The sequence below is a fragment of the Oncorhynchus mykiss genome, chromosome 13 (genome assembly GCF_057628025.1).
Source record: "Oncorhynchus mykiss isolate SJ-2025 chromosome 13, ASM5762802v1, whole genome shotgun sequence".
NCBI classification, from domain to species: domain Eukaryota; kingdom Metazoa; phylum Chordata; class Actinopteri; order Salmoniformes; family Salmonidae; genus Oncorhynchus; species Oncorhynchus mykiss.
The window spans coordinates 2418881-2442929 of NC_143034.1; the positions used below are offsets into that span (position 1 = coordinate 2418881).

At 41.8% G+C, this 24049-nt stretch overlaps 2 protein-coding genes across 2 annotated transcripts; one reads left to right on the forward strand and one right to left on the reverse strand.

The window, feature by feature from the left end:
* The first annotated feature begins 2832 nt into the window (after positions 1 to 2832).
* On the forward strand, positions 2833 to 12493 carry LOC118938495 (uncharacterized). The gene is made up of 2 exons (XM_090194688.1): positions 2833 to 3733; positions 10116 to 12493. Exons 1-2 carry the CDS (start codon positions 3121 to 3123, stop codon positions 11072 to 11074), a joined length of 1572 nt encoding a protein of 523 aa, XP_090050814.1. The 5' UTR covers positions 2833 to 3120; the 3' UTR covers positions 11075 to 12493.
* Positions 12494 to 18602: 6109 nt separating this feature from the next.
* On the reverse strand, positions 18603 to 24045 carry LOC118938128 (uncharacterized). The gene is made up of 2 exons (XM_036939842.2): positions 23307 to 24045; positions 18603 to 20896 (listed from the first exon to the last, which is right to left on the reverse strand). The coding sequence occupies exons 1-2, from the start codon at positions 23629 to 23631 to the stop codon at positions 20001 to 20003; spliced, it is 1221 nt and encodes a 406-aa protein (XP_036795737.2). The 5' UTR covers positions 23632 to 24045; the 3' UTR covers positions 18603 to 20000.
* Positions 24046 to 24049: the final 4 nt, after the last annotated feature.

Sequence of the window (24049 nt, forward strand, 5' to 3'; positions counted from 1 at the left end):
AGCCTCTCTTTATATGTTATTTGCCAAATCTCTGTTTTCCATGTGGGTTTTATGCTAAAGATCCCTCTTTCAAGTTGGTATCTAACTGGAAAATGCATCTTCTTTTAGGAGTGCTATTTTTACCCTGTCGACTACTGATCATTCATCCAGACTGTGTGTGTCCCATCATTGCAGCTTTGTAAATAAATTAACTATCCATCCATTGCACCTTCCTGTGTTGACTCACTGACTTGAGAGACGACAGGACCAGGAAGGTCACACTAGGTCGATATCAAGCTCAAGCTTGCAAACGTTAAACACACCTCCATCTCCATTAACGACATCACACTTGCCCAGACCCACTAGAACACACCTCCATCTCCATTAACTACATCAAACCTGCCCAGACCCACTAGAACACACCTCCATCTCCATTAACTCCATCACACCTGCCCAGACCCACTAGAACACACCTCCATCTCCATTAACTACATCAAACCTGCCCAGACCCACTAGAACACACCTCCATCTCCATTAACTACATCACACCTGCCCAGACCCACTAGAACACACCTCCATCTCCATTAACGACATCACACTTGCCCAGACCCACTAGAACACACCTCCATCTCCATTAACGACATCACACTTGCCCAGACCCACTAGAACACACCTCCATCTCCATTAACTACATCAAACCTGCCCAGACCCACTAGAACACACCTCCATCTCCATTAACGACATCACACTTGCCCAGACCCACTAGAACACACCCCCATCTCCATTAACTCCATCAAACCTGTCCAGACCCACTCGAACACACCTCCATCTCCATTAACTCCATCAAACCTGTCCAGACCCACTCGAACACACCTCCATCTCCATTAACTCCATCAAACCTGTCCAGACCCACTCGAACACACCTCCATCTCCATTAACTCCATCAAACCTGTCCAGACCCACTCGAACACACCTCCATCTCCATTAACTCCATCACACCTGCCCAGACCCACTCGAACACACACCCGTCTCCAGCGCCCGCATCAGCACCATTTTTTTTCTCTCCGTTGCACACTCACTTTCAACTTTTAGATAATAAAGCATTTTACCTTTCTATTGAATTAACAACAGAGGATTGGTTGATTTCCAGGTTTTAAGTATAATATTTAAGATTAGAAAAGTATCATCCAACCATCGGGTATCTCACTGCATCCTCATATGCCATGTCTTGAAATATACAGACAGACGGATTAAAAGTAATTTTACATTGTATAACTGTACTTCTGACAGCCAACTTTCTAACTCCTCCCATAACTTTATGACGTCATAACATTCCCAGAAGGATTATTGAGTCATTGTTAGTTTTACACTTAAGACATGACTCTGCCGTTGTGCTGTAGAATTTTTGAATTTAGTCTCTTGTATAATAAGGGACTATCATTTATCCCAACATCACAGGCCACAGACTTTGATACAGTTAAAGACTTCAAAGTGTATTAATGGGGTTTCTCCCTGTGCACCTGCCAATTTAAATCCATTAAATGAGACAAGTTACCAGACAGGACATATTGCTGATGCTCTTCCCATTGATAACCTGAATAACAATTAACTTGTGGGCGGTGGTGGTGATGACGGCCTATTGAATGACGTTGTCCATCGGGATTCCCCCCAAGAAAGAAGACGCTCTGGATTGATCACTGGAGTCAGATGTGAGGGAGGAGGTTGATCATCAGGAGTCCGATGTGAAGGAGGAGGTTGATCATCAGGAGTCAGATGTGAAGCAGGAGGTTGATCATCAGGAGTCAGATGTGAAGGAGGAGGTTGATCATCAGTGAACCTCTAGGATTGTGGCTGGGCTGGCGTTTCCACTTCCAGCTTGGTCATATATTTTGATACCTTGAATGTTGATATTGTGAACCTATGTTATATATTTGTACCTCCTGTTTCAGGAAGTGATGTCACTAAGTACTGCCCCTATATATACAGTGCATTTGGAAAGTATTCAGACCCCTTCACTGTTTACACATTTTGTGACGTTACATCCTTATTCTAAAATGGATGAAATGTATTTTTTCCCCTTATAATGACATCGCAATACCCCATAATGACATCACAATACCCCATAATGACATCACAATACCCCATAATGACATCACAATACCCCATAATGACAAAGCAAAAACAGGTTTTTATAAATGATTAAAAACAATTGTTGATTTTCTTTAAAAAACAAGGACATTTCTAAGTGACCCCAAACTTTTGAAAAGTAGTGTCCCCACATGATGTATTGTTACACCATGTAGAAGCAGTATAGACCTAGTCTGTTCATTATATACATCTACATGATGTATTGTTACACCATGTAGAAGCAGTATAGACCTAGTCTGTTCATTATATACATCTACATGATGTATTGTTACACCATGTAGGAGCAGAATAGACCTAGTCTGTTCATTATATACATCTACATGATGTATTGTTACACCATGTAGGAGCAGTATAGACCTAGTCTGTTCATTATATACATCTACATGATGTATTGTTACACCATGTAGGAGCAGTATAGACCTAGTCTGTTCATTATATACATCTATAGACCGACAGTAGCTAGCTACTTATTTAGATGTAGTTTGATTTAATGAAACTGCCTTTAATGTGCTGTAGTAAACATTTTTTATTTGCACTAATCAATAAACACATTCAGGTCTTTGTATGTCTCAATATAATAGTATTATTTAATTAAATCCATGTAAATCCTTTGTCTCAAAGGATTTAAATCCTTTGTCTCAAAATAAAATATGATCCTCAACTGCGTTTCCCCTCCAGTCAGCAGGCGGCGATGTGCGTCTTTCAGACGACGCTGCCAGCGTGACGTATAATCTAGTGGACGGTTCTTCAGAAACAGCTCGTCAACCACCTCGGTAGCTTGCTAGCCAACATAGCCGAAAGATTCAAGATATTTATACGATTTCGGTGTATATTAGCTACTGTGTTTCAGACACACTTCTGTGTCTAAACTTGTTAACCTGTTTAATTTAATATTACGTTATTTTGTATTAGTCAGCTTTAGTAGCTGGCTGGTTAAGTTAGCAGGAGCCTAGTCGCTAATGATAGCTAGCTAGCTAGCTAACATCCACGACCATGAGCTCCCTAAACTACTCTCCTCCTGTTAAAGAAGATGAGGTCTGCTGGACGGAGAAAGAGGGTCTGTGGCAGAACATTGTTGTGAAAGAGGAGGAGGATGTTACAGTAAAACAAGTAGAAGGTGAGGCTGTTTCAGTGAAAGAAGAGGAAGACGTTTCAGTGAAAGAAGAGAAAGACGTTTCAGTGAAAGAAGAGAAAGACGTTTCAGTGAAAGAAGAGAAAGACGTTTCAGTGAAAGAAGAGGAAGACGTTTCAGTGAAAGAAGAGAAAGACGTTTCAGTGAAAGAAGAGGAAGACGTTTCAGTGAAAGAAGAGAAAGACGTTTCAGTGAAAGAAGAGGAAAACGTTTCAGTGAAAGAAGAGGAAGATGTTTCAGTGAAAGAAGAGGAAGACGTTTCAGTGAAAGAAGAGGAAGACGTTTCAGTGAAAGAAGAGGAAGACGTTTCAGTGAAAGAAGAGGAAGACGTTTCAGTGAAAGAAGAGGAAGACACGTTCAGAGTGAAAGAGGAGGAGGATGTTACAGTAAAAGAAGAGGAGGATGAGAAGGAGGAGGGGGAGATTACTGTCACATTGGAGGAAGAAGAGGAGGTTGGTGATCTGTTTAACACCAGTAAGTACCGTCTCTGCAGTCGTTGAACCAATATGCAGTAAAAGGGTTCTACACTTTAATGTTGTTCTGTAGGAATGGCTGAAGCTTCACTGTAACGTGTAGAACATCAAGAGTGGACCATCAACAAAACGTTAACAATTGATCAAATGCATCCCATGACAATGCCTGAAATACTGTACTCCCCAATATCCCCAATATCTCCTATTAGATTAGCCTAGGAGGGGCTAGCATTTTGGGACTTATACATTAATGATATGTACCCATTGTTTCTTGAAGAAATCACTTATAAATGCCTCATGAGCTTAGGTCAACTGTCGTACCCCATCAGAACCCAAAATATAAGCTTTTTTTTCACGCCAATGTTCATTAGTAAATGTAAACAAACACTGTATATCCTCAAAACATGATTCATTCATTTGAGTCTCAAGCATTTCTAAAACATTTAACATTTTCATTTAATTCTTAAAAAAAAAAAGTCTAATTTAGAATAAGGAAGGTAACAAAATAAAGGGAAGCGGTCTGAACTTAATGAATGCACTAGGGCCCCAACTAAAACAAATCTTGGGTCAACCAAGAATCATCTTTTCTTTCTACCAACCCATTGGGAGAAATGTTATAAACGTGTATTTTTCCATATATAGACACACCCCGTGTGGTTTTTAATAAAATCAACTATATGTACTGAACTGGTCTGATGCTTTAAGCACGCTGTTTGATTAAATAATTAAGACACACATATGACTCGGGAACCAGAGATCAAGATAGCCTAACCATCAGAAAAAAAACTCGTCCTCCTCCCGCTGCTGCTGGCCTTCGTAAATTCTTACGTTATGCTCCTATAGTTTCTGGTAATAGACTACACCAGCAGTCGTTATGCTCCTATAGTTTCTGGTAATAGACTACACCAGCAGTCGTTATGCTCCTATAGTTTCTGGTAATAGACTACACCAGCAGTCGTTATGCTCCTATAGTTTCTGGTAATAGACTACACCAGCAGTCGTTATGCTCCTATAGTTTCTGGTAATAGACTACACCAGCAGTCGTTATGCTCCTATAGTTTCTGGTAATAGACTACACCAGCAGTCGTTATGCTCCTATAGTTTCTGGTAATAGACTACACCAGCAGTCGTTATGCTCCTATAGTTTCTGGTAATAGGCTACACCAGCAGTCGTTATGCTCCTATAGATTCTGATAATAGACTACACCAGCAGTCATTATGCTCCTGTAGTTTCTGATAATAGACTACACCAGCAGTCGTTATGCTCCTATAGTTTCTGGTAATAGACTACACCAGCAGTCGTTATGCTCCTATAGTTTCTGGTAATAGACTACACCAGCAGTCGTTATGCTCCTATAGTTTCTGGTAATAGACTACACCAGCAGTCGTTATGCTCCTATAGTTTCTGGTAATAGACTACACCAGCAGTCGTTATGCTCCTATAGTTTCTGGTAATAGACTACACCAGCAGTCGTTATGCTCCTATAGTTTCTGGTAATAGACTACACCAGCAGTCGTTATGCTCCTATAGTTTCTGGTAATAGACTACACCAGCAGTCGTTATGCTCCTATAGTTTCTGGTAATAGACTACACCAGCAGTCGTTATGCTCCTATAGTTTCTGGTAATAGACTACACCAGCAGTCGTTATGCTCCTATAGTTTCTGGTAATAGGCTACACCAGCAGTCGTTATGCTCCTATAGTTTCTGGTAATAGGCTACACCAGCAGTCGTTATGCTCCTATAGTTTCTGGTAATAGACTACACCAGCAGTCGTTATGCTCCTATAGATTCTGATAATAGACTACACCAGCAGTCAGCAACCTTTTCCATTTGGTGCCAAAGTTTGCTGTATCCAATGTTTTTTAACTGAGTAGTCTTGCAATTCAAGATGGCGTAGCAGTGATGGCTGTTGTAAATGTTATGGGTTTTTTTCATCATTTTTTGTATATATTGCAAAATATTCCAATCTCTTTTTCCATGTTTAAATTAAATATACCTTCCAGCATCCCGCCTCACCCAATGTGATACGGATCTGCTTATTTTTAGACTTTATAGCTAGAACCTCCATCAGCAGCTAGCCATCAGAAGCTAACCAGCTGATTAGCTACTAGCTATTTAGTCATCTTTTAGCCTGGATAATACCTGCCAGTCTGCACAGCGTAATATCAACCCTGAGCATATCAGACTGTTTTTCTCCACTACATCACCGTATTCTTGCAGTATTCCCACTCTGGACCATTATACCGGATAATCGCAGCTAGCTTGCTGCCACCAAGTGGCCCAGCCTCGAAGCTCATCTCCCAGCCTGCTCAGTGGACCCTATGATCACTCGGGCACACAGCTGATACCTCCCGGACTCTTCACTAAGACGACTAGAAGCCACTACATCACCGGATTCCTGCCGTAAGCTCTGGATCTTTGCACCAGTGTGGCTATAGTGGCTAAAGCCCTTGTTCCGAAGGTAGCACCAGTTAGCCTCGAGCCAGGTGCATCTCCCGGCTAGCAAACAAAATTACTCCAGCTACAGTACCTCTTTTGCCAATTGGCCTGGACCCTTTGTCAACACGGAGCCAGTCCATCACGACTGGTCTGCCGACGTAATTCTGTCCGATGTGCCCTCAACCGGCCTTTGCAGGACGTCCGTGATGCCCATGTCCCGAAGCTAGCACCAGTTAGCCTCGAGCCAGGCGCATCTCCCGGCTAGCGTAATAATGACTACCTAACGGCTTCCCTGGTTCATATATTCCTGTTCACTGGACCCTATGATCATTTATCTACATAGCTGATGCCTGCTGGATTGTTCATTAATCACGGGTCTCCATTTTGTTTTTTGTTTATCTGTCGACCACAGTCTCGAACTCAGGCCCTGTGTGTAGTTAACTGACCCTCTCTGCCCATTCATTGCCATTTTACCTGTTGTCTTAGATGATTAACTGTTGTTGTCTTACCCGTTGTTGTCTTAGCTAGCTCTCCCAATCAACACCTGTGATTGCTTTATGCCTCGCTTTATGACTCGCTTTATGTCTTTATGTTAGGTACAACCCTAAATCCGTAAACATGGGCACCCTCATAGATATTATCCTGACCAACTTGCCCTCCAAATACACCTCTGCTGTTTTCAATCAGGATCTCAGCGATCATTGCCTGCATCCGTTATGGGTCCGCGGTCAAACGACCACCCCTCATCACTGTCAAACGCTCCCTAAAACACTTCTGCAAGCAGGCCTTTCTAATCGACCAGGCCTGGGTATCCTGGAAGGATTTTGACCTCATCCCGTCAGTATAGGATGCCTCGTTGTTCTTTAAAAATAATTTCCTCACCACCTTAAATAAGCATGCCCCTTTCAAAAAATGTAGAACTAAGAACGGATATAGACCTTGGTTCACTCCAGACCTGACTGCCCTCGACCAGCACAAAAACATCCTGTGGCGTACTGCACTAGCATCGAATAGTCCCCGCGATATGCAACTTTTCAGAGAAGTCAGGAACCAATACACACAATCAGTTAGGAAAGCAACGGCTAGCTTTTTCAAACATACATTTTTATCCTGTAGCTCTAATTCCAAAAAGTTTTGGGACACTGTAAAATCCATGGAGAATAAGAGCACCTCATCCCAGCTGCCCACTGCACTGAGGCTAGGAAACACTGTCACCACCGATAAATCCACGATAATCGAGAATTTCAACAAGCATTTCTCTACGGCTGGCCATGCTTTCCTCCTGGCTACCACAGCCAACAGCTCCACACACCCCGCAGCTACTTGCCCAAGCGTCCCCAGCTTCTCCATCACCCAAATCCAGATAGCTGATGTTCTGAAAGAGCTGCAAAACCTGGACCTATACAAATCAGCTGGGCTAGACAATCTGGGCCCTCTCTTTCTAAATTGATCTGCCTCCATTGTGACAACCCCTATTACTAGTCTGTTCAACCTCTCTTTCGTTTTTTTCCGAGATTCCTAAAGATTGGAAAGCTTTCGCGGTCATCCCCCTCTTCAAAGGGGTGACACTCTAGACCCAAACTGTTAGACCTAGGTCCATCCTGCCATCCTGCCCTGCCTTTCTAAAGTCTTCGAATGCCAAGTTAACAAACAGATCACTGACCATTTCGAATCCCACTGTACCTTCTCCGCTGTACAATCCAGTTTCCGAGCTGGTCACGGGTGCACCTCAGCCACGCTCAAGGTACTAAACGATATCATAACCACCATCGATAAAAGACAGTACTGTGTAGCAGTCTTCATCGACCTGGCCAAGGCTTTCGACTCAATCAACAACCGATCGCTGCCCGCACCCCCCGGACTAGCACCACTACTCTGGACGGTTCTGACTTGGAATACGTGGACAACAACAATTACCAAAGTGTCTGGTTAGACTGTAAACTCTCATTCCAGACTAATATGAATCATCTCCATTGCAAAATTAAATCTAGAATCGGCTTCCTATTTCTCAACAAAGCCTCCTTCACTCACAGTGCCAAACATACCCTCGTAAAACTGACTATCCTACCGATCCTTGACCTTGGCGATGTCATTTACAAAATAGCCTCCAACACTTTACTCAGCAAACTGGATGCAGTCTATCACAGTGCCATCCGTTTTGTCACCAAAGCCCCATATACCACCCACCACTGCGACCTGTATGCTCTTGTCGGCTGGCCCTCGCTACATATTCGTCGCCAAACCCGTTGGCTCCAGGTCATCTCTAAGTCTTTGCTAGGTAAAGCTCTGCCTTAACTCAGCTCACTGGTCAGCATAGCAACACCCACCCGTAGCACGCGCTCCAGCAGGTTTATCTCACTGGTCATCCCCAAAGCCAACACCTCCTTTGGCCGCCTTTCCTTCCAGTTCTCTGCTGCCAATGACTGGAACGAATAGAAAAAATCTCTGAAGTTGGAGACTTATTTCTCCCTCACTAACTTTAAGCATCAGCTATCTGAGCAGCTTACCGATCGCTGCAGCTGTACACAGCCCATCTGTAAATAGCCCATCCAACTACCTACCTCATCCCCATGTTTTTATTGACTTTTTTGCTCTTTTGCACACCAGTATTTCTACTTGCACATCATCATCTGCACATCTATCTCTCCAGTGTCAATTTTCTAAATTGTAATTACATCGCTACTATGGCCTATTTATTGCCTTTCCACCCTACACCATTTGCAGACACTATATAGATATTTATATTGTGTTATTGACTGTTCCTTTGTTAATCCCACGTGTAACTCTGTTGTTTTTTGTCGCACTGCTTTGCTTTATCTTGACCAGGTCACAGTTGTAAATGAGAACTTGATCTCAACTGGCCTACCTGGTTAAACTATCATTATTACATCATGGCCATCTGGTTAAATAAAGGTTAAATAAATAACATTAAGAAAAATAATAAATATCGTAACTTTATTGACAACACCCAAATGGATACTGTCATTAATGTGGTTCTTCAATAATTAAACATAATTCTTAATACTGTAGCTGTTTAGTTAGTCACATGTTCATTTATCATTAGCTGATCCAGGAAATAATTTTCTGAATGATTGTCACATGACAAACATCAAGACATACAACAACAACCAAAGTGCTTCTTCATTCATTACTCTGGTAAAGACAGTTATGCCGTGCTCCACGTTGGATCCAACATCCCTACCCTGGTCATAATGTGTAGAGAACTGTTCCTTGTTGGATAGGCTATTGTACAACACACAGAGCTATTTTCCTTCATTTGTTGTTAGGTTAAGTTATGGGCCAATTTGGCAAACCGTGTACAAACCCTCAGCCAAAGAGCATTTTACTGGTTGAAGTGTTTTTTAAGTACGAAGCGGTTGATTTGCGATGATGACACAAACATTATATTAAGCAGGACATTCAAACGAGCATTACAATTATAATCCAAGGTAGTGTGACATGCACTCATAAGCAACCTGGAAATGGAGTTTTCCCCCATTCACATTCAGAATACATTGTGAAAAACTAAAATCTTTGCCCACCATTTTTGCTCCAGGCAGATATACTACATCCATAACTATCGGTTTCCTCATTACCAGGGAGGAGTATCTGCAATCAAATTGCATGTGCATCGCCCTCGTGCTGCAAGTTTAGCAAACACAGAAAGGGGCCTTGGAGACCAAAAGTCATCTGGCACATTGCTTAGAGTTTCAACAACTTTAATAACTTATTTCTAGCCTACAATCATCGATTTTACTACTAATGTGAAAACAAGACAAAATGACTATTCTTGCTCATTTTAAGACAATTGTCAAATAGTTTTTACATTCATTACAGACGTCAATTGTTGTACAACATCATGGCTACGCTGTTGGCATCAACTTTTACACTGAATTACCGCTGTTGTGGGCCTTTAATCGTCTGACTTTGTTGTTCACACAGGAGAGAGACGGGACTACCGTGGATCCTCTGGGGAGCCTCAACAACCTTGTGATGCTGACAAGGCAGAGAAGAGTCTCTCTAGATCAGAACACCTCAAAAAACACCTGCAGAGATCCACAGGGAAGAGAACTCACTGCTGCTCTGACTGTGGGAAGAGTTTCACCTCATCAGGCATTAAAATTCATCAGAGAATCCACACAGGAGAGAAACCTTATAGCTGTAATCAATGTGGGAAGAGTTTTGTTCAATCTGGCTCTCTGACTTTACACCAGAGAACACACACAGGAGAGAAACCTTATAGCTGTGATCAATGCGGGAAGAGTTTTGTTCAATCTGGCCAGCTGACTTTACACCAGAGAACACACACAGGAGATAAACCTTATAGCTGTGATCAATGTGGGAATAGTTTTACTGCATCTAGCTATCTGACTTCACACCAGAGAACACACACAGGAGAGAAACCTTTTAGCTGTGCTCAATGTGGGAAGAGTTTTACTGCATCTAGCTCTCTGACTTCACACCAGAGAACACACACAGGAGAGAAACCTTATAGCTGTGCTCAATGTGGGAAGAGTTTTACTACATCTAGCTATCTGACTCCACACCAGAGAACACACACAGGAGAGAAACCTTATAGCTGTGATCAATGTGGGAAGAATTTTTCTACATCTTGCTATCTGACTTCACACCAGAGAACACACACAGGAGAGAAACCTTATAGCTGTGATCAATGTGGGAAGAGTTTTGTTCAATCTGGCCAGCTGACCCGACACCAGAGAACACACACAGGAGAGAAACCTTATAGCTGTAATCAATGTGGGAAGAGTTTTACTAGATCTGGCTATCTGACTTCACACCAGAGAACACACACAGGAGAGAAACCTTATAGCTGTAATCAATGTGGGAAGAGTTTTACTAGATCTGGCTATCTGACTTTACACCAGAGAACACACACATAAGATACATCCTTACAGCTGTGCTCAATGTGGGAAGAGTTTTACTGAGTCTAGCACTAAATCTTATAGCTGTGACCAGAGTTAATCTGGTAAAATATCAGAAAATACATACATGGAGTTGTTTTATGATATCAATGAATTAATGTCACAATGTGGTATGTTTTAACATTGTATTAGGAATATTTTAATAGTCTCAATGTAGAAGCCTAAACGTTTGCCCCCTCATCAATTGATTTCAACATGATATGGATTTTAGGCTCAGGGGAAAAATCCAGGCTCTGAAATGGAAGAGTACTAATTTATGTGATTTAACAAAAAAAGAGTTGTGTTACACTTACCACGTTGGCGACCCACTTGAATCAAAATGTAGCTAGATGTTTTCTACAAATTGTCCTCTAACCAGGGATGTACACATTACTCCCAGATTCCGTGTGGTTTTTGAGCTGTTAGTTGTGCGCTGCCCTAAGGGACTCCCAATCACTGCCTGTTATGATACAGCCTGGATTTGAACCAGGGTCTGTAGTGACGCCTCCAGCGAGATGTAGTGCCTTAGACCGCTGCGCCGCTCCTGTGATAAAAGCGTGGGATTCTGGGTAATTCACAGCAGATTCATGGAGAACTTGAAAATTGAGTGGTTCTGGGATAGAAATGTATAAAATTGACATTACATCATAAAATCCACGTTTTAAATCACACATTAGCAATTTATGTTTTAGTAACTACTGTTGTTGGTTTGGTGTCAAGTCAGCCTCTTTATATGTTATTTGCTAAATCTCTGTTTTCCATGTGGGTTTTATGCTAAAGATCCCTCTTTCAAGTTGGTATCTAACTGGAAAATGCATCTTCTTTAGGAGTGCTATTTGTACCCTGTTCACTACTGATCGTTCATCCACACTGTGGGGGCGGCAGGGTAGCCTAGTGGTTAGAGCATTGGACTAGTAACCGAAAGGTTGCAAGTTCAAATCTCCGAGCTGACAAGGGTCATTTATGACAAAAGTATAAAGTATATGTTTTACAAACTCATGAACACCAGCCAGTTTATCAGCCCGGTTTTGTTAGTTTAGGTGTATTATACTTCTTCGCCACCTGAGGGGGACATTGAGTAATTTTCCATGTCAATTTGATATATTTTGATACTAAAATGGATGACTCGATATTCTGATGTTGTGAATATGAGACACATGGAAACAATTGATTCATTTATAATAGTAAATTAGGAATTAGTAGGAATTGTTAAATCCACTATACGATCCCAATGACTTTGATAGACATTTCAACTGTTTTTTTTGTTAGTATATTACAGGGCAGATTAATGTAGAATTGCTGTGGGAGTGGTATTTATATCCCGTCAGTACTGATCATTCATCCAGACTCTGTGTGTCCCATCATTGCAGCTTTGGAAATAAATGAACTATCCATTCATTGCTCCTTCCTGTGTTGACTCACTGACTTGAGGGATCAGGATGGTCACACTAGCTCGATAGGTTGATATTGAGCTCAAGCTTCATCTCATGCTTTTCATGAACTGTGTGGTTGTGTTATCTAGTGGGAACCCGTTAGCAGGGCTCTGGTGCCTCAAATGAACTGTGTGGTTGTGTTATCTAGTGGGAACCCGATAGCAGGGCTCTGGTGCCTCATATGAACTGTGTGGTTGTGTTATCTAGTGGGAACCCGATAGCAGGGTAGGCTCTGGTGCCTCATATGAACTGTGTGGTTGTGTTATCTAGTGGGAACCCGATAGCAGGGCTCTGGTGCCTCATATGAACTGTGTGGTTGTGTTATTTAGTGGGAACCCGATAGCAGGGCTCTGGTGCCTCATATGAACTGTGTGGTTGTGTTATCTAGTGGGAACCCGTTAGCGGGGCTCTGGTGCCTCATATGAACTGTGTGGTTGTGTTATCTAGTGGGAACCCGATAGCAGGGCTCTGGTGCCTCATATGAACTGTGTGGTTGTGTTATCTAGTGGGAACCCGTTAGCAGGGCTCTGGTGCCTCATATGAACTGTGTGGTTGTGTTATCTAGTGGGAACCCGATAGCAGGGCTCTGGTGCCTCATATGAACTGTGTGGTTGTGTTATCTAGTGGGAACCCGTTAGCAGGGCTCTGGTGCCTCATATGAACTGTGTGGTTGTGTTATCTAGTGGGAACCCGATAGCAGGGCTCTGGTGCCTCATATGAACTGTGTGGTTGTGTTATCTAGTGGGAACCCGATAGCAGGGCTCTGGTGCCTTCTTGCCGTGGGATCAAAACAACAGAGGAAATCAACCTGCTGGCTCCTTTTTGTTTTGTCAACTTTTCGGTAGGGATGTTACGTTACGTTTGATACCGGAGCTACGAGGCACGCGTCCAAATCGCTAAACAGTAAACTTCAAAGCAGTGTGCCGATGCCTGTATCACTTTATCAGCAGCACGTCATCAATGACGTCTGAATATTATTATTACTTCACACCATCATAGGTAATAGGCTGGTCTTCCATATGACATCACTCCTGACTTTATCATTCTAATGAATTCTGATTGGTTTTATGTAACAACTCCAAAAATAGAACAGTGAGGTGTAACTTTGAATTGGGACTTTAAAAAGAAATGTTGATCTTTTATAAACAATACAAAACATACAAATGACGACATCACACCTGCCCAGACCCACTAGAACACACCTCCATCCCCATTAACTACATCACACCTGCCCCGACCCACTAGAACACACCTCCATCTCCATTAACTACATCACACCTGTCCAGACCCACTAGAACACACCTCCATCTCCATTAACTACATCACACCTGCCCAGACCCACTAGAACACACCTCCTTCTCCATTAACTACATCACACCTGTCCAGACCCACTAGAACACACCTCCATCTCCATTAACTACATCACACCTGTCCAGACCCACTAGAACACACCTCCATCTCCATTAACTACATCACACCTGCCCCGACCCACTAGAACACACCTCCATCTCCATTAACTACATCACACCTGCCCAGACCCACTAGAACACACCTCCATCTCCATTAACTACATCACACCTTCCCAGACCCACTAGAACACACCTCCATCTCCATTAACTACATCACACCTGCCCAGACCCACTAGAACACACCTCCATCTCCATTAACTACATCAAACCTGCCCAGACCCACTAGAACACACCTCCATCTCCATTAACTACATCACACCTGCCCCGACCCACTAGAACACACCTCCATCTCCATTAACTACATCACACCTGCCCAGACCCACTAGAACACACCTCCATCTCCATTAACTACATCACACCTGCCCAGACCCACTAGAACACACCTCCATCCCCATTAACTACATCACACCTGCCCAGACCCACTAGAACACACCTCCATCTCCATTAACTACATCACACCTGCCCAGACCCACTAGAACACACCTCCATCTCCATTAACTACATCACACCTGCCCAGACCCACTAGAACACACCTCCATCTCCATTAACTACATCACACCTGCCCAGACCCACTAGAACACACCTCCATCTCCATTAACTACATCACACCTGCCCAGACCCACTAGAACACACCTCCATCCCCATTAACTACATCACACCTGCCCAGACCCACTAGAACACACCTCCATCTCCATTAACTACATCACACCTGCCCCGACCCACTAGAACACACCTCCATCTCCATTAACTACATCACACCTGCCCAGACCCACTAGAACACACCTCCATCTCCATTAACTACATCACACCTGCCCTGACCCACTAGAACACACCTCCATCTCCATTAACTACATCACACCTGCCCAGACCCACTAGAACACACCTCCATCTCCATTAACTACATCACACCTGCCCAGACCCACTAGAACACACCTCCATCTCCATTAACTACATCACAACTGCCCTGACCCACTAGAACACACCTCCATCTCCATTAACTACATCACACCTGCCCAGACCCACTAGAACACACCCCCATCTCCATTAACTACATCACAACTGCCCAGACCCACTAGAACACACCTCCTTCCCCATTAACTACATCACACTTGCCCAGACCCACTAGAACACACCTCCATCTCCATTAACTACATCACACCTGCCCAGACCCACTAGAACACACCCCCATCTCCATTAACTACATCACACCTGCCCAGACCCACTAGAACACACCTCCATCTCCATTAACTACATCACACCTGCCCAGACCCACTAGAACACACCCCAGTGGCAATTTTAGCATGTCAATCTTGGTGGGGTCTCCTCAATATTGTTTTAGATGCATGCCTGCAAGACACAACACAACAGTAAGATGTTGGCATGATCAGTTCAATCAAAGCTACCGTAACGTGATTTTACGTAATTTTATCTGTGGCCAATGACCTTGAGCCTTCTTGGAAGGCCACTTGTAATATTAACTCTATGGCAGGATGCAAAGCGCTGACATTTTGGATGTCTACCTTTACTAAGGACATAAACTTCACCACGACGTAGTGTCCCCATGAGTGACAGAACACTGAGCCAATTACAGCGCAATGCTCCTGTTTTTTGCTGGCTCGCCCCACCGCCACAGAAAGCACTGAGCTAAGCTGAAACACCTGCAATTTGGAGCTGCCTTACTCAAGAAAACAAAAATATGCCATGTGTGTATGCAAATGTATTAACTCAATGATATATATATATATATTTTGACATTGTTTGCAACTGATGTGCAACACTTATTAATGCCAAAATAACATGCAAAACAGGCAAGCCCCCCCACATGTTTATATATATTTGATTTCTTGGGGGCAAAAATTCTGGGGCTCTGCCCTGAATGACAGGTCGCCACTGACACACCCCCATCTCCAGCTCCTGCATCACTCTCCGCCACATGGCCTCAAACTGCACCATTTTATTTCTCTCCATCGCCCAGAACTTTACATTTTTAGATAATAAAGAATTTGACCTTTCCGTTGAGTTTACAGTGGAAGATTGGTTGATTTCCAGTTTTTAATATTTAAGATGATTGATGAGAAAAGTATCATCCAACCAACGGGTATCTCAACACACCCTCATATTCCATGTCTTGAAATATGTAGACAGACGGATTAAGCACAGTGTCTCCTGACCCCTCCTGTCTCAGCCTCCAGTATTTATGCTGCAGTAGTTTATGTGTCGGGGGGGTAGGGTCCGTTTGTTATATCTGGAGTACTTCTCCTGTCCTATTCGGTGTCCTGTGTGAATCTAAGTGTGCGTTCTCTAATTCTCTCCTTCTCTCTTTCTTTCTCTCTCTCGGAGGACCTGAGCCCTAGGACCATGCCAGAAGAGGACTGGCCACCCCACATATGCTCTCTCTAATTCTCTCTTTCTTTCTCTCTCTCTGAAGACCTGAGCCCTAGGACCATGCCCCAGGACTACCTGACATGATGACTCCTTGCTGTCCCCAGTCCACCTGACCGTGCTGCTGCTCCAGTTTCAACTGTTCTGCCTTATTATTATTCGACCATGCTGGTCATTTATGATAATTTGAACATCTTGGCCATGTTCTGTTATAATCTCCACCCGGCACAGCCAGAAGAGGACTGGCCACCCCACATAGCCTGGTTCCTCTCTAGGTTTCTTCCTAGGTTTTGGCTTTTCTAGGGAGTTTTTCCTAGCCACCGTGCTTCTACACCTGCATTGCTTGCTGTTTGGGGTTTTAGGCTGGGTTTCTGTACAGCACTTTGAGATATCAGCTGATGTACGAAGGGCTATATAAATAAATTTGATTTGATTTATGATTTATTTCTGACAGTCAACTTTCTAACTCCACCCATATCTTTATGACGTCATAACATTCCCATAACATTCCCAGAAGGATTACTGAGTTATTGGTAGTTTTACACTTCAGACATGACTGCCGTTGTCCTATTCTCCCTGTGCACCTGCCAATGTAAATCCATTAAGTGAGACAAGTTACCAGACAGGACGTATTGCTAATGCTCTTCCCATTGATAACCTGAATGACAATTAACTTGTGGGTGGTGGTGGTGATGACGGCCTATTAGATGATGTCGTCCATCGGGATTCCCCCCAAGAAAGAAGACGCTCTGGATTGATCACTGGGGTCAGATGTGAAGGAGGTTGATCATCAGGAGTCAGATGTGAAGGAGGAGGTTGATCATCAGGAGTTTATGTCCTATCGTTTTGTTGGACAAGTTTGCTTACCACCAAAAGAAAACAACTTCCATTTCACATAATAATCAACTACAATGCTTCACCTTCTACAGTATAAACATGGTGTAGATTGGCTGTCAACAATTAAAAACAAGAAAAATACATATATTTTCCCCCACAAGCTTCTAGAACTCCCGTCTTCCTAAAAACACACTAGCTTCTAGAACTCTCGTCTTCCTAAAACCCACTAGCTTCTAGAACTCTCGTCTTCTAAAATTCACTAGCTTCTAGAACTCTCGTCTTCTAAAACTCACTAGCTTCTAGAACTCTCGTCTTTTTAAAACTCACTAGCTTCTAGAACTCTCATCTTCCTAAAACCCACTAGCTTCTAGAACTCTCATCTTCCTAAAACTCACTACCTTCTAGAACTCTTGTCCCCTTAGAACGAGTCCAAACAAAACTCATCTCCAATACAGAAAAACGTGTCAAAATAAATTGTGATCCATGGAAAAGCACTGGCTAAATGCAAAACACAAATATTTTTGACTGCCCACCCTTGAAACAATCAGCAACCAAGTTGTCCTTACCACCGACATGTCTGAGTTCAAGAGGAAACTCCTGTAATATCCGTAGTAACTTTCTACCTCACTGCAGAGCTTCTCTCTCTCTTCTCAGGGTTCACTCGATAGGCATGTTGTAGGATCGGGGCCCAGTCTCTAGTACATTTGGGTTGGCACATCTGAGAATGATCCCTGATATTATAAAAGCAGGGCAACAATGTCAATATAATTGTACCCAAAAATTGTCAGTTGGTTGCATAAATAATTCTTAATACTAAATGTTACATTAATTATAAATATGAAAACCAAATGTACACCCCTTTGTTAATATGTAATAATTAACATAATGGTGAGGCATGGAATAATAAAACATGTATCTTTTGTCAGGCTGAATGTTTGAAATATGAGGTGATTTGAGTCATGCTTCTTCAGTAGTGGAATAAAGACAATTAGCACTTGAGTGTTGTCAAGAAATGCTGGAGTGATGTAGGATTGTTAATAAAATTGATTATAGACCAATGTATTATACTGCGACCATGTGTATAGGCTGCAAGTACCTTGAAATTAAGTTGTTTTAAAGTTGTTGAAAAAAACAACCCAAAACAACATTTTCAACTTTCCCATTCAACTACAACCGAACGCATATTGGACGTTGGGCATAGCCTTCTTTTCAATGTCTTTCCAATTACATTTTTCCCCCCCAAGTTTCCAAATCAATAACTGTCACAAGAATGTCTAGTTCCAATGATATGAACTCAAAACTCACTATCTACTTTGACCAATTCCCCAGTCAGACTGCTGGGGGTTGTAAGGCCCCTTCATAGAAGAATTGGACAAAGTCCCAGAATTTCTGCAAAAGGTAAGTTCTTTATTCAGAGAGCTCCGAAAATCATACAAGCACATAGCCTTTTATACCTCACATTTGGTCATATAAATACCCCTACTCTTCTCAAACACTGTCAATGCTGTTTTACAAGTCTTTTCCAACACATACATTGCTTATCATATCCTGAAACATGTTACATAATCTACTGCAAGCCTAACGGTTTCCCTCAGCCCTGGGTGGGGAGACCTCCTTCCTGTTATCAGTTTTACAGTGGTCACAAGTTGTCTGTCACAAGCTGTCTGTTAACAGTTCCTCTTTTCCTTGAATGTCTCACTTGAATTGCTAAATAGTAAAGTCTTCATTTAACACACAATAGAGAATTACAGTCTATTAATTCTAATTCTTTACACAGTTATACGTTTCAGGGTGGAATCCTTTAGTCATTACCTTAAACATATACATTCCATTATCAATAACCAATATGCAGAAACTGTTTGTGATATATTGAAAGCCTAAACATAAAATGTGCTATATACACAAACATCTGCCACAATAATCATATTACTTGAATTTTTCTTAAACAAGCACCTGAAATAAACTGCACAAGCACCAGAAACGCTGTTGTTTTGACAAGTAGCAATAAATCAATGATATCGATTAGGGGGGAGGTCAGATTGTACGTGCTGTTGAAACGAACACAACTAAAAAAACAAATGGAAGAGATATATTTCACCTCACTGGTTAGAGGACAACCTGCAGAAGACAGTCAGCTACATGTTGGAGTGATGCATTTAAATGTAGGGGTCGCTAAACAAAGGAACACAACACTTATTTGTCATCACTCATCGATATCATGTTGAAATCAATTGTGCCGAGAGGAGGGAGATGAGGTTGTCCGTCCTGTTAAAACTAACAGCTCAAAAACCACACGGAATCTGGGAATAATGTGTACATCCCTGGTTAGAGGAAAATGTGTAGAAAACAGCTCGCCACATTGTTGCATTTTGACTCAAGTGGGTCACCAACGTGGTAAGTGTAACGACTCCTTTTGTTAGTCACTTTTCGTTAAATCTCATAAGTAGTACTCTTCCATATCAGAGCCTGGATTTTTCCCCTGAGGCTAATATCCACATCATGCTGAAATCAATAGAACAGGGGGCAAACGTTTAGGGTTCTACATTGTGACATCATTCAAATAATCCTACTATAATGTTAAAACATTCTACATTGTGACATTATTTCATTGATATCATGAAACAAATCCTTCATATATGTATTTTCTGATGTTTGATCAGAGATCTTTTTTCAGAGATTCTCTGGTCACATTGATCACAGCTATGACGTTTCTCTCCTGTGTGTGTTCTCTGGTGTATCTTCAGAGGGCTAGATTGAACAAAACTCTTCCCACATTGATCACAGCTATAAGGTTTCTCTCCTGTGTTTTCTCAGATGAATCTTCAGTTCCCCAGATTGAACAAAATTCTTCCCACATACAGTACAGCTATAAGATTTCTCTCCTGTGTGTCTTCTCTGGTGTGTCTTCAGAAGGCTAGACGTAAAAAAAAACTTCCCACATTGAGTACAGCTATAGGATTTCTCTCCTGTGTGTGTTCTCTGGTGTGATATCAGGCCATATGGCTGAGTGAAACTCTTCCCACATTCATCACAGCTATATGGTTTAAATGATTTCTCTCCTGTGTGTGTTCTCTGGTGTGATATTAGGCTTCTTAGCTGAGTAAAACTCTTCCCACATTGATCACAGATAAAAGGTTTCTCTCCTGTGTGTGTTCTCTGGTGTGATATCAGGCTGGTTGAATGAGCAAAACTCCTCCCACATTCATCACAGCTATATGGTTTCTCGCCTGTGTGTGTTCTCTGGTGTGATATTAGGCTTCTTAGCTGAGTAAAACTCTTCCCACATTGATTACAGCTATAAGGTTTCTCTCCAGTGTGTATTCTCTGGTGTGATATCAGGTTGCTTAGCTGAATAAAACTCTTCCCACATTGATCACAGCTATAAGGTTTCTCTCCTGTGTGTGTTCTTTGGTGTACAATAAGATGGCTAGATGTATCAACACGCTTCCCACATTGAGTACAGCAATAAGGTTTCTCTACTGTGTGGATTCTCTGATGAATTTTAATGCCTGCTGATGAGGTAGATCTCTTCCCATAGTCAGAGCGGTGAATTATCTTCCCTGTGGGTCTCTGCTGGTGTTTCTTGAGGAGTTCTGATCTGGAGAGACTCTTCTCTGCCTCTTCAGCATCATGAGGTTGTTGAGGCTCCCCAGAGGATCCACGATAGTCCCATATCTCTCCTGTGTGAACAACAAAGTCAGACAGATGATTAAAGGCCCACAACAGCGGAAATCCACTGCAAAAGGTGAGGCCAACAGCGTAGCCATGATGTTGTACAACAATTGACGTATGTAATGAATGTAATGATTATTTGACAATTGTCTTAAAATGAGTAAGAATAGTCATATTTTATCTTGTTTTCACATTAGTAGTAACATCTAAGATTGTAGACTAGAAATAAGTAAATCATGTTGTTGAAACTCTAAGCAGTGTGCCAGACGACTTTTGGTCTCCAATATAGGCCCCTTTCTGTGTTTAATAAAATTGTATGTACTATATCTTCCTAGAGCAAAAATGGTGAGCAAAGATTTTAGTTTTTCACAATGTATTCTGAATGGGGGAAACTCAGGGGAGTAACCTCCATTTCCAGGTTGCTAATGAGAGCATTTCACACTACTTTGGATTAGAGGTCGACCGATTATGATTTTTCAACGCCAATACCGATTATTGGAGGACCAAAAAAGCCGATACCGATTTTTAAAATATATTTTTTTAATGTATTTGTAATAATGACAATTACAACAATACTGAATGAACACTTATTTTAACTTAATATAATACATCAATCAACTCATTAAAGTTATCTAGCATTAAAGTTATCTTATGAAAACAATCAATCAACCATAATCACTAGTTAACCACACATGGTTGATGATATTACTAGATATTATCTAGCATGTCCTGCGTTGCATATAATCTGACTGAGCATACAATCATGCGAGTATCTAAGTATCTGACTGAGCGGTGGTAGGCAGAAGCAGGCGCCAAGCATTGCGCTGTTGTGTGTCAAGCATTGCGCTGTTTATGACTTCAAGCCTATCAACTCCCGAGATGAGGCTGGTGTAACCGAAGTGAAATGGCTAGCTAGTTAGCGTGCGCTAATAGCGTTTCAAACATCACCCGCTCTGAGCCTTGGAGTAGTTGTTCCCCTTGCTCTGCATGGGTAACGCTGCCCCGAGGGTGGCTGTTGTCGTTGTGTTCCTGGTTCGAGCCCAGGGAGGAGTGAGGAGAGGGATGGAAGCTATACTGTTACACCAGTAATACTAAAGTGCCTATAAGAACATCCAATAGTCAAAGGTTAATGAAATACAAATGGTATAGAGGGACATAGTCCTATAATTCCTATAATAACTACAACCTAAAACTTCTTACCTTGGAATATTGAAGACTCATGTTAAAAGGAACCACCAGCTTTCATATGTTCTCATGTTCTGAGCAAGGAACTTAAACGTTAGCTTTTTTACATGGCACATATTAATTTCTTCTCCAACACTTTGCTTTTGCATTATTTAAACCAAATTGAACATGTTTCATTATTTATTTGAGGCTAAATGTATTTTATTGATGTATTATATTAAGTTAAAATAAGTGTTCATTCAGTATTGTTGTAATTGTCATTATTACAAATACATTTTTTTAAATTGGCCGATTAATCGGAATCTGCTTTTTTGGTCCTCCAATAATCGTTATCGGTGTTGAAAAATCATAATCGGTCGACCTCTAATTATGGTTGAATTCTCCTCATGGATGAATTCTAGAATATGCTATATAGCCTAGGCACCTGTTTAAACTATCATTATGACATCATGGATGAATTCTAGAATATACTATATAGCCTAGAAACCTGGTTAAACTATCATTATGACATCATGGATGAATTCTAGAATATACTATATAGCCTAGAAACCTGGTTAAAACAATCATTGTGACATCATGGATGGCCAGTCCTTGTATTCATAGTGAATTCAGGGGGAGCTGAACTCAAACCTGGGCCCAGGGACTGTAAGCCAAAACCTTAGAACTGTTACACCAAGATGTCGGAACCTCTTGACGAGGTCGCTAGTTGTTGGGTTACGGTTGCTACAATAGCTTTCTCTTTGAATTTGAGAGTGGTTACACTTCTCCTTCCCCCATCACTCAGCTGTTCACCAAACCAAGTCTCTGGGCAGTCATTTTGATGCTGTTTAAAAAACCCACACAACCCAGCAATCTGCAGTTCAAACAATAACAAATCTGTCATTCCACCACTGTTTTGGTAATACAATGATTATGGGATTGGAGAAATGTAACTACAGACAGACCTATGGATGCAAGGACTGACCATCCATTATATCAACATTATAGTTTTAACAATGTTGAGGTTATACAGTGTTGATTTACATTGTTTCTAAACATTAAAGTAAAAAAAGCTTATTCTGGGTTCTGATGGGGAAAACAGTTGAACTAAGCTCATGAGGCATGTGTTATATTATTCAAGAATCAATGGCTATAAATTAATAATTTAAATGTCACAATAGATTTCCACTTTAACACCAAACATCAGTCCAACAACTGCAGAGTTTGTGCCTCTGATTTTAAGACAGTACTTACTAGTGTTAATCAAGGAACGGTTTCTCAAAACCATCTTATGGCTAAATTCTTCGTTAGAACCATTGGATGCCTTAAGATGCGTTTGGGAAACCGGGCCCAGATATCCAGGTTCCTCCTCTTCTCCCTCCTCGTTTTTCGATGTAACAGTCATCTCCTCTTTCACGCCATAAACTGCATCCTCCTCTCCTTTTACTGTAACATCCTCCTCCTCTTTCAAGCTGAACGCGTCTTCCTCTTCTTTCACAGTAACGGCCTCACTCTCTATTTCTTGATTTACTGTGATATCTTCCTCCTCTTTAGAAGGAGAGTAGCTTAGTGACCGCATGTTCGGAGATGTTAGCTAGCTAGGCTAATGCTAACTTAACCACCCCGCAGCCGAATAATAACAACACTGAAATATGAAATTAAATCGGATAACTAACTAGACGATAGAAGTGGTTTTAAAACACTGTGGCTAATATACACGAAAGCGTCTAAAGAGCTATATTGGTTCGGCTATTTTGTCAATCAAGCTACGGAGGTGTCTGACTAACTGTTGCTGCTGATGAAAGAAGCGTGCTGTTTTATACGTCACACCATCAGCATTACCTTAAAGTCTAAGACCGCCATCTGCTGACTGGAGTGGGTAACGCAGTTGAGTAAAATAGTATTTCTGTCCGCCATCTTTGATCCATTTCAGGTCTTGTGTACCCCTCTCTCCTAGTATTTCTGTCCGCCATCTTTGCTGAAGAAAGTCCAACAGT